General features: G+C 37.6%; 1 protein-coding gene across 1 annotated transcript in view; it reads left to right on the plus strand.

Moving 5' to 3' along the window:
• MYO15A (myosin XVA) overlaps nucleotides 1–16528 on the plus strand; it is a 125224-nt gene that overhangs the window by 21520 nt on the left and 87176 nt on the right. The window contains 5 exon segments of the mRNA XM_031938533.1: nucleotides 6988–7091; nucleotides 8982–9045; nucleotides 9186–9299; nucleotides 11353–11514; nucleotides 14516–14629. Coding sequence (XP_031794393.1) covers nucleotides 6988–7091; nucleotides 8982–9045; nucleotides 9186–9299; nucleotides 11353–11514; nucleotides 14516–14629 — 558 coding nt within the window.

The raw sequence follows: 16528 nt of genomic DNA on the forward strand, positions 1-16528 counted from the left end.
AAGAGAGAGATTAAAATGAGATGTTTTAGGATAGGAATTGTCTACATTGATATGATAATTGAACTGATGAGAGCTTAAGAGAGTGAAAAAGTTTAGAAAAAAAAGAAGAGAGGACCCAGAGTAGAATATTCCTCAGAGGAATTTGGGATTTCTTTAAGGAATTGATCAATGAGTTCTTTTTGTTTTCCCTTTGCCTAATAGCAATTGGACAATTTTTGTTTGATTTTGTTTAAAAAATGAGCAATTTTTGTTTATGATTTTTTTGAAATATGGTTATCTTAGTGGTTTGAGTTTGGTCTCAATTAACATTTAGTCCAATGATTCTTTTTAAAATTTTATTTCATTAAATATCTCTCAATTATATATAAAAACATTTTAACAATCATTTCTAAAAAAATTTTTTTGAATTCCAAATTCCCTGCCTCTCTCTCACCCTTCCCCCATCCTTGTAATGGCAAACAATTTAATATTGATTATATATGTGAAGTCATGCAAAACATATTTCCATATTAGCCTTGTTGAAAAAGAAAACACATACTGACTCTCCATCCCCTCCCCAGAAAAATAAAGTTTAAAAAAGAGATGCTTCAATCTGCATTCAGAGTTAATCTCTCTCTGGAAGTGAATAGCATTTTTCATCATGGGTCCTTTGTCTTGGATCATTGTCTTGATCAAAATAGATAATTGTTCACAGTTTATCATCCTTACAATGTTGATTTTATTACAGATGATATTCTTCTGGTTCTTTCCATGAGTTCATTTGTCTCATAGGTTTTTCTGAAACTACCCTGCTTGTCAATTCTTATAGCATAGTAGTATTCCATCACAACTATATATTACTATTTGTTCAGCCATTCCCTAATTGTTGGAAATTCTTTCAGTTTTTAATTCTTGGCCATAACAAAAAGACCTGTTATAAATATATTTATACAAATAGATCTTTTCCTTTTTTCTTTAATCTCTTTAGAATAAAGACATAGTAGTGGTTTTGCTGGGTCAGAAAATATGCACAACTTGATAATGCTTTGGTTGTACTTCCAAATTGTCCTCCAGAATTTTTTAACTAATTTATAACTCTACCAGCCATGCATTAGTATATTAGATTTTTCCACATCCCTTCTAGTATTTGTCATTTTACTTTTCTGCAATGATAGACAATCTGATAGATTTGAGATGGCACTTCAGAATTGTTTTAATTTGTACTTTTCTAATCAGTAGTGTCATAAAGCATTTTTTCCCATGCTTTGATAGCTTTGATTCATTCTTATGAAACTGCATGTTCATATCCTTTAACTATTAATCTTTGATTTTTTTCTTCTGAAAATTGCCTGTTCATATCCTTTGACTATCAATCAACTTGAGAATAGTTCTTATTTATGATAGATTTGCCTCAGTTTTATATATATTTGAGAAATAAGACATTTATCAGAGAAACTTGCTGTTAAATATGTAATTAAAATTATTTATTTTTACTTCCCATGATCTTTTCTGTCTCTTTGGTCAGAAACTCTTATCCATAAAACTGACAGGTACATTGTCCTACACTTTCCTAGTTTACTTATGATATCACCTTTTATATCCAAATAATTGCTCTATTTTGATATTATCTTGGTATGAGATGTAAGCTGTATGGTGTGAAGTCTATATCTAGGTTTTGCCAAACTGCTTGCCAGTTTTCCTAGTACTTTTGTTGTATAGTGAGATCTTGGCCCAAATACTTGGATCTTTGGGTTTATCAAACACTAGGTTACTATAGTAATTTATCATTGTCTGTTGTGTAACTAATCTGTCCCAATGACCCACCATTCTATTTCATTGGGTCCCAAAATAATCTGATGATTACTTTATAATATAGTTGGAAATATAGAATTGCAAAACCACCTTCCTATAAATTTTTTTTTATTGATTTCCTTGATATTCTTGACCTTTTGTCTTCCAGATGAATTTTACTAATTTTTTCCTAGTTCTAGAAAATAACTCTTTGGTAGTTTGGTTGGTATGGCACTGAATAAGTAAACTAACAAGTAGAATTGTAATTTTTATTATATTGGCTCTGCCTACCCATGAGCAATTGTTATTTCTCCAATTGATTAGATTTCTCTTTATTTGTGTGAGAAGTGTTTTTGTAACTTTTTTCATATATTCCCTGGGTTTGTATTGGCAGTATTTTATGGCAACCAAGTATGTTAGAATGTCTACAGATATTTTAAATGGAATTTATCTTTCTATTTTTTCTTGCTAGGTTTTGTTAGTAAGATATAGAAATGCTAATGATTTGTGTGGGTTTATTTTAAATCCTGTAACTTTGCTGAAGTTGTTAATAGTTTCAACTAGTTTTTAGTTGATTCTCTAAGTTGATTCTGTAAGTATTCTATCATATCATATCATCTGCAAAGAGTGATTGTTTCATTTCCTCATTGTTTATTTTTTATTCTTTCAATTTCTTTTTCTTATCTTATTGCTATAACTAACATCTGTAGTACTATGTTGAATAATAGTGATGACAATGTAGTCCGACAATTCTTAAATTTTTTTCTTCCTTGATTTGTTTTTCAGATCAGTTTTTTTTCTAAACACTACATGTCTCATGACTTTTTGGGTGCTGGGGTACAGGTGCTAATCTGGCCTTCTCTGGATCCTATAATATGTCACATTTTAGTCAGTTCTAAAGTCCTGAAGAACCCTTCAGATGATTAAACTTTCAAAATATTCTCATTATTCTTATCATCCCATTATTTTTTCTAGGGTTCTAGTTATAACTGCTGCAAACACCATAGGTTTTCTTTACTGTATTAAGAGTTTATTTTGTTTATAATTAATCTTTAAATTAATTTTTTTTACAAAAAATATTATTTTATTTAATTATTTCCTCAATATCTATGTTGTTCCCCTCCCCATTTTTCTTTTCTGGATTTATTTCCATTCCTCTCTTTTAGCTAAGAATACATCTATGTTTTGTTTCTTTTGTTTTACCTTTTTAGTTGTTTAGAAATGGTGAGAGAGTCTGTGGTATTATAGAAATTCTTCTTTAGCTTTCTTTCTGAAAATCTTTTCCCCTCCTTCTATTCCGATAACATTACAGCAGGATTAGTGCTGCTGAGTTCTACTTTCATCCAAGGCTGATTCTTTGCTCCTGCTCAAATCCCTGAAGCTGGGTCAGCTCAGGAACTTCCATTTGCTGTGGGGTAGAAGAAACTGGATGATTTTTTTTTTTGGAGATAGGAAAGCTATGGGGAAAGCTGTTGAAAGCTCATGATAACTCTTTGCTGCCCTTGATATGCTCACCCCCGTCCCTTTGGCTTTTGCTGAGATCCTGTGGAGTCCAGAAGGCAGAGACTAAATCATAAATTCAGAAACTGTATCTTAGACTTCTTTGTATCCTCTTATCTATTTTTTTGAGGTAATCTGAATTAAGTAACTTGCCTAAATTCACATAGCTAGTATATGAGGCTGGATTTGAACTCGAGTCCTCCTGACTCCAGGGTCCTGATTCCAAATGCTCTATCCACTGCCCTTGTCTCCTCTTAGTTAGCACAATGTCTCCAATAAAGGTTTGCAGTGTCAGCCATAGCTGCTGATGCAGATGATGATCAATAAAGGCGGAGTTCTAGTCCTGGCTCTTCTCCTAATGCATGGTGTGGAGCTTCTGTCTTTTCCTCTTTCTCACAGCCTCAGTTTTCAGAAGGCAAATGAGATTATTTCCAGAGGACAAGGAGATAGCAATGGTGGCCAATGGCTCCAACACAGCCACTGGCTTCTCTCACACTCTGAGGGAGGATGGGAACGCCAGAACCTCTAGTCTGGTTATTTCAGATTCACCCATTAGTTTCAGAAACTGAAAAGCTGTGTGTGAGAAAGAAGCAAAGGAAGAGGGTGAAGAAATAATTAGGAAAAAACATTTAGATTCTGGACTGTGCTAACCGAAGTATTTGTCACAGAGAACAACAAAGGTTTAAGCAATGATGATCCTGTATTATGAGATCAGTGACAGCCGAGGTCTTGACAACATCTGTGCACATTTGTATTTTCTTGAGTGTGCTCATATTAAAGTTTGTGGAACACTAGCAGTCACAGAATATGGAACCCCGAGATTAATGACCTCTAAGTTTCCTTATTACTCCAAAAACTCCTATCTTCTTTGGCTGTTTTCATCATAAAATTAGAGCCTCTCTCCTAGGTCAAATCAAACTTGATTTCGTTGGATCTTGGTAACTGGGAAGTCAGAGATGGGGTTGGTGGAAATAAGCCCTGATTTAGAGGTCTCTGCATAAATTCATAGAATCATAGCATTTCCAAATTGGAAGAGACTTTAAACATTCTCTTGAACACCATTCTATGCAAAATGTCATTGATAAGTGATAGGTGGTCTTCCATATTCTGCTTAAAATGCAGAGGTTTTCAAACCTGGGATCCATGAACTAGTTTTTAAGAAATCTTTATATCTTTATTTCAATATAATCAAAATTAGTTCCTTTATAATCATCTGTAATTTATACATTTAAAAACATTATTCTGAGGAAGGGTCCTTATTTGCAAACATTATCTCATCTCATCTTCACAACAACCCTTTGAGATAGACGTTATTATCTCCATTTTATAGTCAAAGAAACTGAGGCAAACAGAAGTGTTTAGCGATTTGCCCAAGATCACCCAGTAGCTAGTTAGTGTTTGAAATTAGACTTAAATTAGACTTAAACTAAGGTCCTCCTGATTAAAAACTCATCTACATAAAAAGGAGTTCATACTGAAAAAAAAAAAAAAAAAGGTTGGGAACTTCCTGCTTAAACATTTTCAGCAATGGAGAGCTCATTGTCTCCCCAAAACAGCCCATTTTATTGTTGGACAATTCTGGTTATTCAAGTTCATTTTTTTAAAAAACAGAATTTATTAAGCACCTTTTATGTTCCAGGCACAGTGCTAAGTGCTTTACAAATAATATCTCATTTGTTCCAGGGAGATTAGGTGCTATATATTATCTCCATTTTACAGAGAAAGAAACTTAAGTGACACAGAGTCACAGAGTTAGTAGGTATATGAGGCCAGATTTGAATTTGTGTCTCTGACTCCAGGTCCAGATTTCAAGCCACTTAACCACTTACTTGACTCTAATCTATTCTTATGTTGTCCCCAAATCTGTCTCCCTGAAACTTTTCATCCCTTTGGTTCTGGTTCTGCTTTCTGAAACTAAATAGAATAGTCTCCTGGCTTTCCTCACTGACAATTTTTCAAACATTTTAAGATAGTTGTCTTCAAGCTAAACTTCTCCAGGTCCATCAACAGATTGTCCATTTATAAGACCTTCAGAATGTCCCTAGCTAGCAAACTGATGGATATATTCTGGATTGTCGACTGACTCAGTGTCAGGGAGATTGAAAAGGAAGAGAACCCTGAGCTTCTTGTCCCTTCAACTATCTGAGATTTGCAACTGACCCTCTTGGATGGACAGGGAAACAATGAATTGGTCCGGCTCAGAGCCTAAGACAACAGGTCATGATGGGGGTGGGGTAGGGACTATGACTCTCAGTCCTACTGTTGACTCCCAGAACTTGTTCCTGACCCCATCCTTCTCCCTGACTCATGTGCTCCTGAAGATAAAGGTACATGGGATCTGGCATGCATGCATGGTCTTTTGCATGTGTTCATGTGTGGGCATTGGGGAGGAGGGAAACAGGGGGCAGTACTTTTGATCCAAACATAGACAAGGGGTCTTTAAAGCCATGGGTGGGTCTGGAACATTGTGGGTGGAAGATGGTGAAAATGTGATGAGAATAATCACATGAGGTGGATCTGCAGTGAAGGGAGGTTGCAGGGAGGTAGATTTGCATGGAGATCGACAATGCATGAGGCTTGCAATGAATGGGGTGAATGCTGGAACTAGGAGAAGGTTTAAAGTATCAGTAAGGAGTTTGCTGTGAATGGAAGCTTCAGGCCTTTGGGTCCAGCAGAATGATATTTACAACCATCATTGTCCCATACAACTCCCACCTCACACACACCTCCTAGGTCCCTCCTTCCTGAAAAAGCCATTGTCTTTATTTTGGTTTGGTTTGGGGGTTTTGGTCTTATAGCTGCGGGCAGATCCCGGAACCCAAGACTTTGGTAGAGGTCTTTGGGAGCAGTGGGAAACACATAGGGTGGGGGTGGTAGTGAAGAGTATGCAGTGGGGAGGGAGCAGTGAGGGGTGTGCAGTGGACAGCAACCATTATAGAGGTATTTATAGTGGGATGGACTTGCGGTGAGCTGATTTGCTGTGGGGTTGATGATTGAGAGGATGGCAATGCCCTAACACTAATTTGAGCTGAGAATGGTACAAATGATATCCTTGAATAGATAACTAGGTCTTTTTCCTGCTTCTCTTTTTTCCTCCAAATAAGGTTCTAGTCAGAATCCCTGGAAAAATGTGTCTAGCAGAAACTTTGGTAAAAAACAAACAAAAAACAAAAACAAAAACCCAACAACATTCTTCTGGAAAAAGAAATGATCTCAGAATCCTATTCCTGGCTTGTCCTTCTTGGGTCAGGTCAAATTTCACAGGTCTCTCTTCTCTATAAACTTCAAGGGCTCCTTATCTCAGGACCTTCTGTTGGCCTTTACACACACAGCCTGGCTCCCTCCTCCCTTTTCAGTGTCCAATGTTTTACTCCCTTCTATATCCTGAGATAGTCTGATATATAGCTGGAGATGGTGGGGAGCATGTTTCCACCCTTCCCACAATCTCTCTGGTTCTCTACTTGTCTCCATCAAAAAAATGGGGACACAGAGTGGGGACACAGCATTTTCGGTTGTGCAGCCTTGGGGATCAAGAATTAGGAGGTTCAAGGAAACCAGTTGGATTCAGCCTTGCCCAAGGCTGGCCCTTAGGTCCTGGATGAGGCAGGAGCCCTGATCGGAGGCTGGCTTCATCACAGAGACTAACCCCCACCATGTCTCCTGTATCCTTTTCTCTGATGGATTCGTGGGTTTTGTTCCATGTGGTCTTGGGGTCAGATCCTTGAAGCTACCCCCCTGCTAGAAGCCTTTGGAAATGCCAAAACCGTGAGGAATGACAACTCCAGTCGCTTTGGGAAGTTCATAGAGATCTTTTTGGAAAGGTGAGTGAACGGGGGCTCGGAGGGTCCTCCTCCAAGGAGTGGGAAGGGAGAAGCATTCTTAGCAGTATGATCACCAGGAGATGGGAGCAACATGCAGTAGATGGAGCTCTGGTCCTGGCTTCAGGAGGGGTTTAAATGTTGCTTTGGACTCTGTGATCCTCTTAGCTCATCTGTAAAATGGGAGAATTCAACTTGACTTTCAGACTTCCCTTTAGTTCTAAAGCCAGGCTCCTGAGAGTGTGAGTTACCCTTAGAAATAAGTCAAATGCATTTTCTAACATCTGGGTGGTCAGGAGCCAATACAGAACAGGTTAGAGACAGGAGAGTCAAGACACAAACAATTTTAATTAACTTCAGAGTGAGGAAAATGACATTTGAAGCTAGAAGCCCCCCACCCCCACCCCCCAAAGGGAGAGGGCTGCTAAGGGTGGATCCAGTTATTTAGTTTTAGCATTTCTTGGGACAATACAGGTGTTCTTTGGTTTGGTGGGAACGGTCATTATCTCAAGTTTTGGGGTATTGTGGCCACCCTGAAGAGCATAGAACCAGAGTTTTGTGACAGAAACAGGAGTGCAGTATCTGTTAGTGACAAAGAACAAGACTGAGAACATGGGACGGACAGCCCTAGGAAATAAAGGAAGTTAAATCCCTCAGGGAACACCTGGTGCTGATCCAAGCAATACACTTTGCCAATGGGTAATATCATCCTGAGGGCAAAGGATTATTGCTTAGGATATAGTCTGGTCCTTTTCTCTAGGAAACAGGGTAGATTCAAAATATTTTTGTGTGAAAACATATAAATATATATGTATACATAGACACATATATATATCTGTGTATATATATATATATACATACATAGACATATATCTGTATATATATATATGTACATATATATAAAATTATTCTCTACATATTTCTGTTTATCATTTCCTTCTCTGGATGCACACGGTACCTTCCTTCATATGTCTTTTGTAGTTAATTTGGATATTTATAATAGCCAAAATGACTTAGTCACTCAAAGTTGTTTTTAAAATCCTGCTTTTACTGCATACCAGTGCTTCTTAAATATTTTCTACTTACAATCCCTTTTTTACCTGAGAAATTTTTACATGATCCCAGTATATAGATATTTGAAATAGATTTACAAATCAAACATTTACTGATAATAAATCACAATTTCACAATCCCCATATTCAGTTACAAGACCTTATATGGGATCGTGAACCACAATTTAAGAAACTGGCCTGTATACAACATTCTCTTGGTTCTGTTCATTTAGCTCTTCATTATTTCTTGTAAATCTCTTCATGTTTTTCTTCTGTAAATTTTAATGCCCCAACATAACCTGGGTCTTACCTACTTTTCCAGTGTTCTTATACTGTACTCTTCTCCATATATTCCATAATCTATCATCACTGGCCTTCTTGCTATACCTCTCATATGACAGAGGTGGGAGAAGAATAAGAAGCACAAAGGTTGCCAGTCTCTCTTTACCCAGAATCATTTCTCAAAAATCTAATCCAAGGACCAAGAAACTCCCCAGTAGGGACCCTTGCTAGGGTTTCTTGGGGTTTGAGAAAATGGGCAGATCTGGGAGCAGAAGATTCCCTTGAACCCAAATTATCATAACTAACTATCCTCCACCTTCATGGCTACATTCAGAACTGGGACTGAGGAAGGTCATTAAGCAGGGGTGTTGTCCTCCTGTTTTGCACCCTAATGTGCTTTGAGATCCTCAGAGGAGAAATCAGACTTGTTTTAAAACATTGTTTTCTCATATGGAGCACAAGGTTTTGCAAGGTTGAATGTTGAAAACTATCTTTGCATATATTTTGGAAATCAAAAGCTATTATTAAAAAAAAATACAAAATGTTGATTTCTTTCCAGCGGCTTGATTTGTGGTGCCATAACGTCTCAGTATCTCCTTGAAAAATCCCGAATTGTGTTTCAGGTACCTCCCCACACTGACTGAAGGGATGCAAATATGGTGGGAGGAAGGAGTGGGCGGGGCAGGGGAAATTACTTGCTCTTGGGTCTGTGCTAAACTGTTCCCTTTCATTTCCTTCTTCCCCATCCTCCCTGACTCCACAGGCCAAGAATGAACGAAATTACCACATATTCTATGAGATGTTGGCAGGACTCCCAGCCCAGCTGAAGCAGACCTTCAGTCTCCAGGAAGCTGAGACCTATTACTACCTGAATCAGGTAAACACCTCAACTATCCAGGGGCAAAGCTGTTACAGAAATGTCAGGATCTCCTCCAGCTATAATGATGGTCTTATCCACTGCTAGAACCCAAGAAATAAAGGGAAATTCCCCTCTTGGAGTTATAACCTAACCTCCCTCTCTTCTTCGCTCCCCCCCACCACATTTGTCTCTCCATACCCCTAGAGAAGCAAAATGAAGAGAGTGCTGGCCTTTGGGCCAGGAAAATTGTATTTAAATCTTGCTACTGACACATGCTGGTTGTGTGACCCTAAGGTCTACCTAACATTTCACTGCTAAGATTACAAATTGCAGAGGGTTTCAACTTACCTTGGCAGAAGGAGTTTCCTCATTTACAGGTTTCCTATATTAATAAAATCATAAATCCAGTCCCTTTCACCTAATTGAATCTCCTGGGGTGAATGAGTCAGTGAAATATCATATTGTCAAATTATTTAGGATATAAGGTCTGGTTTCCCTCAGTGTAGGCAGCTGGGTGATACAGTAGATAAAGGGCTAGATCTATTGTCAGGAGGACCTGAGTTCCAATGTGGTCTCAGATATATAGTCGTTTTAAGTTTAGCACTTAATTTCTGTCTATCTCAGTCTCCTCATCTCTAAAATTTTATCAAATGTGATCATATTTCTGAAGTGTTTTGCAAATCTTAAAATGCAATATTAACATCATTTCAGAGTAAAAACGCTAAATAGGTTAGCAAATTATAACTACCCAGCAGAGTTCTAGAATTCAGCTTATTTCAGCTTGAAAGTAAGTAGAGCTTCTCCCTTGGGCTTCAGACCAGTCAGTTTCTAGCACTTATGTTCAGTCCTTAAGAAGAATAAAGTCCTTTCTGGTTGAGCTGCAAGTACAGCCTCTAACTTCAGGTGGAAGTTTCCTTTAGCTTACTGATTCACACTCTAGCTTGTTTGTCAGGTCCTCCTCCCTCTCCTTTCATTATGCTCCCATCTCCACTCAAGCATTATTATTGATGTTGTTGTTTTTGTTGTTCACCTTTCATTTTCAAAGAGATCAGTAAAGCAAAGAGAGAGTTCAAGGTCTGATGACCTTGTTTAGAGGTGAGATTCCTCTAGATTTCAACCCAGGACTTGGGAGCACAAAACTAGAGCTCCTTATTGAGAGGGTACCCCAACACTTTTGGGGCATTCATCTTTACATTAAAAATATTTTAGTGAGAAAAAAAGGCTTTTCTAAAATTAATAGATAAAATGAAATCACATATTTTAAAATAGCATTTATTTTGTCTTTATCTTTTAAAATATCTATTTTATGCATATTTTATACAAAACGGTATAAATGTAGCACAATAGTACTAGTTAAAGGTACAATAGAAATGGGCAATGGAAAAGAGAAATAGCATCAACTCCCATTATAATAATGTCATCTACCTTCCATACTGTGACTTTCTTCATTATGGATTTCAATATATCAAGGATTGGCATAAGAAATTAAGTGGGAATTTGGGGGGAATTTTGTGTAATCCTCAGACGACAGATAACAGAAAGTTCAACAGATAGCATGGAAAAAGTTTAAAAACTTAGAAATGCATAAAATGTATGTATAGTGTTGTGGGATATCAACATATTTTATATCTTAGTACCATAAATATGCATAATTTCTTCTTTTAAAAAAGTTAAAATAAATAAAAAATCAAAGTTTGCAAAAATGAATGTGAAAGCCAGTAGATAACACATAAAGGCTAATAGTATTTTTACTTATATATAAAGTTGACTTACATATACCCTGTTATCAAATACTTAATGCAAATTTCATAATAAGGTACTATATAAATACTCCAAAAAGAAAAACTCCCTGGTACAAAGAAAGGACCAGACAATTTTATATGGATTTTCCAGATCACAAGGGTACCATGCCTCTAATTCCCTTCATGTGGAAGAAACAACTGTACAAATTTAACCAATATAAATTAGTTGCCATAAGAAGAAGGCTAAAAGAACCTAGAAAGCACATTAGTGAGAGGACATCTGATTTATTTACCAAACAGAGAGAGATCTTTTACCCTTTCTTCCTCAGGGTGGCAACTGTGAGATCCTGGGTAAAAGTGATGAAGCTGACTTCCAGAGACTCCTCAGTGCCATGGAGGTCTTAAACTTCAGCATTGAAGATCAGGACAGCATTTTCCGAATTCTGTCTTCCATACTCCATTTGGGCAATGTGTACTTTGAAAAGTATGAGGTAATCTGTGGCAGGAGAAACTTTGGGAAGACAGGAAGGGGATGGGGGATAAGGTGGAGAGATAAATCATAAAGTGCATGAAAAGCTTCCTACATATTAAGGTCATAAGCTATTGGCTTAGAGATCTTTCTGATCTCTGCCCATGATTTGAAACTAGCAATTTTTAACCTTTTTTCTATCTTGGATCCCTTTGGTGAAAACTATGGATGCCTTCTTTTCATATTTAAAGAAAATGATACATTTCAGTAGGAAGTTAATTAAAATGGAAGTGTAATTTTCCCCATTGACATTCAAGAAGCCCCTGAAATCTATCCACAAATCCCTTGGGAGTCCTGGACCCCAGCTTAAGAATTTTAGAGAAAGAAAGTTTTTAAGAAGTTATCTGTTGCAGCTCCCTCCCTGCCTTCAGGCAGATGAATGTCTAGATATGCCCCATGGAAGGTACTTAGTTTCCCTCAAAGTGAACAGGAATAGAGTATCAACTTTTTTGTCACTTTTTTGTCACATGCCAGTATTTAATTTTTTAGGTAGTCAAATGTTTTCCCTTATGTCTAACCACAGTCTCTTCTGCTATTGTTAAAGACCTACTTCTTTTTTGAGGAACCATACAGATGACATGGGGAATGGTTGAGATTTGAAAACAGTGATGAGGATTTCTCTCTTTGCTCCAGATCACTCCTAAAATCCCACCCCCAACATGCTCCTCAGATCTCTGAATTCTCATCCTTCCCCTCCCTACAAACTCCAATCTTGTTCTCTTCAGATCTGAGTCACTGCTCCTGTATCCTTTTCTAGGGTGTGATTCCAGGGAATCACAAAATCCTTGGATACTCAAAATATTTCTTGTTTCCTCTCTATCCTGATTTCTCCTGTGCCCTTAAATCTGGCCTAGAATTCCCAGTATTAGGTCAGTTCCTTGTGGATAAATAAATGACCAAGCTGTTGTCTCTAGGTTATCCAATGTATTCTAGTTCTCTATCACTACAACAATCTATAGAGGTAAGGGCCAACCTGGGGTATCCCCCCAGAGACTATGTGTCCTATTTCTCAGGTTTATGTTGAAAGTAATAGCTTTCTACAACCCCTCTGGGCAGCCTTGGGTAGCAAGAGGGCAATCTGAGTCAGGGAGAATATGAGGGCATGAAGGAGGACATGAAGCCTCCTGGAGCTATATCCTTTTTCCTGGTGAAATCTTTGGTTCTCAAGCTGGGGTCTTTGCTATTCTTTATCAAGTGTTCTTAACTGCCTATCTTCTTATAGAATTTCTATCTTTCCTGATTCTCTTGGAAAAAGTTTTCTATCTTGTCTCTTCTCATGAAGGTGGAGCATAATCTTTTAGAGAGTTCCTTAGGGTTTTTTTCCTGCTAACAACCACAAACATATAACAGTTATGAGATGATTCATAATATTAAAGACACACCAAGTAGTGTTATAGATGGTACCCTGGGGTACCTAAGAAAACAAATGAAGCTTGGCTTTCTTTTTCTTAGCTCCTTATTATCTTTGGCCCCATTCTCTCTCTCTCTCTCTTTCTTTTTCTCTGTCTCTCTATTTCTCTCTCTCCTTCCCTCCCTCTCCTTCCCTTCTTCTTTTCCTTTACCTTCTTTTTTCTCCCTCCTTTCTTATCTCTCTCTTCCTTCTCTCTTCCTTCCACTCCTCCTCCCCCTTTTCTTCCTCCTCCCCCCCCTTTCCCCTTCATTTCCTTCTCCTTTCTTCCTTCTCCCTTTCCTCCTTTTCCTCTTCCCTCTCCTCCTCTCTTTCTTTCCCTTCTCCTCCTCATCCTCCTCTTTGGTCTTTGTGGTGTATACCCAGGCTCAAAAAAGAAAAAGGTTTTCAGATTTGGTGTGCAAAAATCCAGATTTTGTGTTGATTCTACTAAGAGTTCTCCTCCTTCACAAAGGAAAGTTATCCTGGGGTTTCCTGACAAGATGCCTGAGGAGGGAGTAAGATACTGAAAGGGACCCGTATGGGTCATACCCCTATCAGTTAGTACTATCAGTTGTTAGTACTATGGGGGAGGCAATGCAGCTGAGGCACAGAAATGTGAAAATAACAGATGTGACCAATGAATCAGAAGAAATTAATAATCTTTCCATCTAGAGGAAAGCTATATATAGTAAATGTATTTAAGTGGAAGTAGTAATATAATCATTGCTGGCTCCTTACAGTTCTGCTAGGCCAAGTGTAACAGTATAAAGGGAAAGGGGAAAGGATCCAGACTGGATTCTGACTGTAATGAGGTAGCAAGACTGGGTCCTCATATAACGTCTGTTCTTTGTGTCTATTAGTTCACTAGTTCACAAACATTTGTACAGCACCATATGCCAAGCACTGTGTACTCTAGTGACACAAAGAAAAACAAAAATAATTCCTTCCCTTGAGAAGCTCGTGTTGTAAGAGAAGAGAGAGCATACAAAACAACAACAACAACACCCTCATAAAAGATATGTATAAATTTAAAGAAGGTGTCCCATACCTAATGAGAAGGAAAATGATTGGGGTGCATTTTTCCTCAGGGCCTCTCCTATGTATGTTTCCAGCATGTCCTCATTGGGAAGTATTTGTGATGACTTGAGCCTTTCAGTTTAGAATACCTATCAGAACTCCCTAAGGCTAGCATAGGCAGAGAGGGACTGGTAAATGTTTAACTGGCTCTCCAACCCACAGTACACTTTTAAGTTTAATCTACATTATGTTAGCATTTTCTCCATCACTTTTTTGAGTCAAAAATCAATAAAGTAAGGCCTGATTTGGAGCTTTGGCTGATTTCCAAGGTGTAAATGTTCACACTGAAAATGTAATAATCATTTTTCTTGAATCACTTGACTGTAGCACACCTCTCAGATACAGATTAATCTCCATTTCACCCCTTGAGTTAAAATTGATCCAGGAGAGACTAGGAAGCCATTTTTCCTTTTCAGGGATTTGCTGTCTTCTGAGAGCTTTCTCTGATGAAATGTTTCCCTCTTCTAGTCTAATTGGGTCAACTTGGATTTCTCAGACAGATGCCCAGGAAGTAGCTTCTGTGGTGAGCGCCCGGGAGATCCAGGTTGTAGCGGAACTGCTCCAGATCTCCCCAGAGGGACTGCAGAAGGCCATCACCTTCAAAGTAACTGTGAGTCCTGGTGCACAGGTCACTGTGTAGTCATATATGATAAAGAGAGAATAACAAATCTCCAGCACTCTTAGTATATCAATCCCTCTGCCTTGAATCAGGTTGGGGTCATGACAGGTTCTCTTTTAAGAAACAAAGTAGATAGAGTGCAGAATTTGAACTCAGAAAGAATTGAGTTTAAATCCCAACTATGGAACCACCTGTCCTCTCTGTACTTCAGCTTTGGACAAATCCCTTCATGTTAATGGGGACTTTGCTTCCTCACTTAAAATTATCTATATCTATATCTATCTATCTATCTACCTAACTACCTATATACACAGAGATTATATATGTGCAATCCATATAAACATAATAGATTAGATAAATAGAAATCTACAAATGTCTCTTCAATCATTAAACCTACAACCCTGTGTAAGCTGTGAATTACAGATCAAATGTATTAAATAAGCAACTACTACATTCCAGGAACTATCCTTGGTACTGGCCACTACATACCAGGAACTATCCTTGGTACTGGGTTTACAAAGACTAAAATGAAATCATTCCTGCCCTTAAAGAGCTTACATTCTATGGGAGGAGACAACATATATCAATAAAAGTATAAATCAAATATATATAAAAAAATACAATGTATTTTGAGGGGATGGTACTAACAGTGAAGGTGGCACTTGAATTGAGCTTTGAAGGAAATTAAGGATGCAAGAGATGGAGATGAGGATATAGTCACTTCAATCCTAAATATAAACCTCTGAGGTATATTAAGTAGAAGTATGACCTGATCTGATCTGGACTTTAGGAAAATCACATTGGCATCTGTGTGAAAGATGGTTTGAAGAGGAGAGGCAATAGTGATGTTGCAAATATTATTCTTCACCACTAAATAGCCAAAGCAAAACCCAGTGCCCAAGTCATGCTTATTATAGTGAGATTTATTGGAGGACACAAGTTGTTCCAGAGAGTCATCATAATCATCCAGATCCCATGACTATTGAGTGCAAGAGGGGTGAATACTGCCAGGACCTCTTCAGGCATTTTCAGATGAATGATACTCTTCTCCAGGTCTGTAAATTTTTCTTCTGGTCATGCTTATGAAAATATAAGAGTTACAAGATGAGACTTCAGAAGCAATGTAATTTGAGCCTGGATTACTTCTTCTTACATAGTGAAAAAGTTCCTTTTCTGATGGAAATCCTTGTGGATAGGACAACTCTCTCTTCAGGTATTCTTAAAGATTTGTGAGTACTAATTGATTGGGCAACATGCACCTCATGTATAACCCTTCCCATACTTATAAATCCTACCTTCAGAGGCTTCAAGTGAAAGCATCTATTGTCTAGTTGAAAACCTATAGCAGACTGGTCTCCATGATTAATCTGAGGATGATATACAGTCAGTAATGTAGGGAAGGAGTAGATCTCTCAGGATGGGCCTGGATGCCAATAAATATCCTGAGAACCTCTTTGAGAGGAGTTGCTATTATCTTGGAATTGGTTGGTAGGGGTTGTGGTTTAGGAGAGAAACCATTTGTAAAGTTTAAAAGAAAAAAAGTGTTGTACTTTAAACAAATCAATTTGCAAGGCTAAAAGCAGCTATATTATACAAATACATACACAGGCACACACCCATATATCCATACATGTGTATGCATATATACATATATGAATATATTTTATACATAATACATATTATATGTAATATATGTGTATTTTCCCCAATTATATAAACATCTTTTTTTTTAACAATTGGGTTTTTTAAATTAAATTTTTGAATTCCAAATTCTATCTATTCTTCCCTCACCTCTCTTCCACCACCCCCCGAGATGGTAAACACTCAGATATAGGTTATATGTGTATAATTATGTAAAACATTTCCATTATTAGCAATTTTATACAAAAA

The sequence above is a fragment of the Sarcophilus harrisii genome, chromosome 1 (assembly GCF_902635505.1).
Source record: "Sarcophilus harrisii chromosome 1, mSarHar1.11, whole genome shotgun sequence".
NCBI classification, from domain to species: domain Eukaryota; kingdom Metazoa; phylum Chordata; class Mammalia; order Dasyuromorphia; family Dasyuridae; genus Sarcophilus; species Sarcophilus harrisii.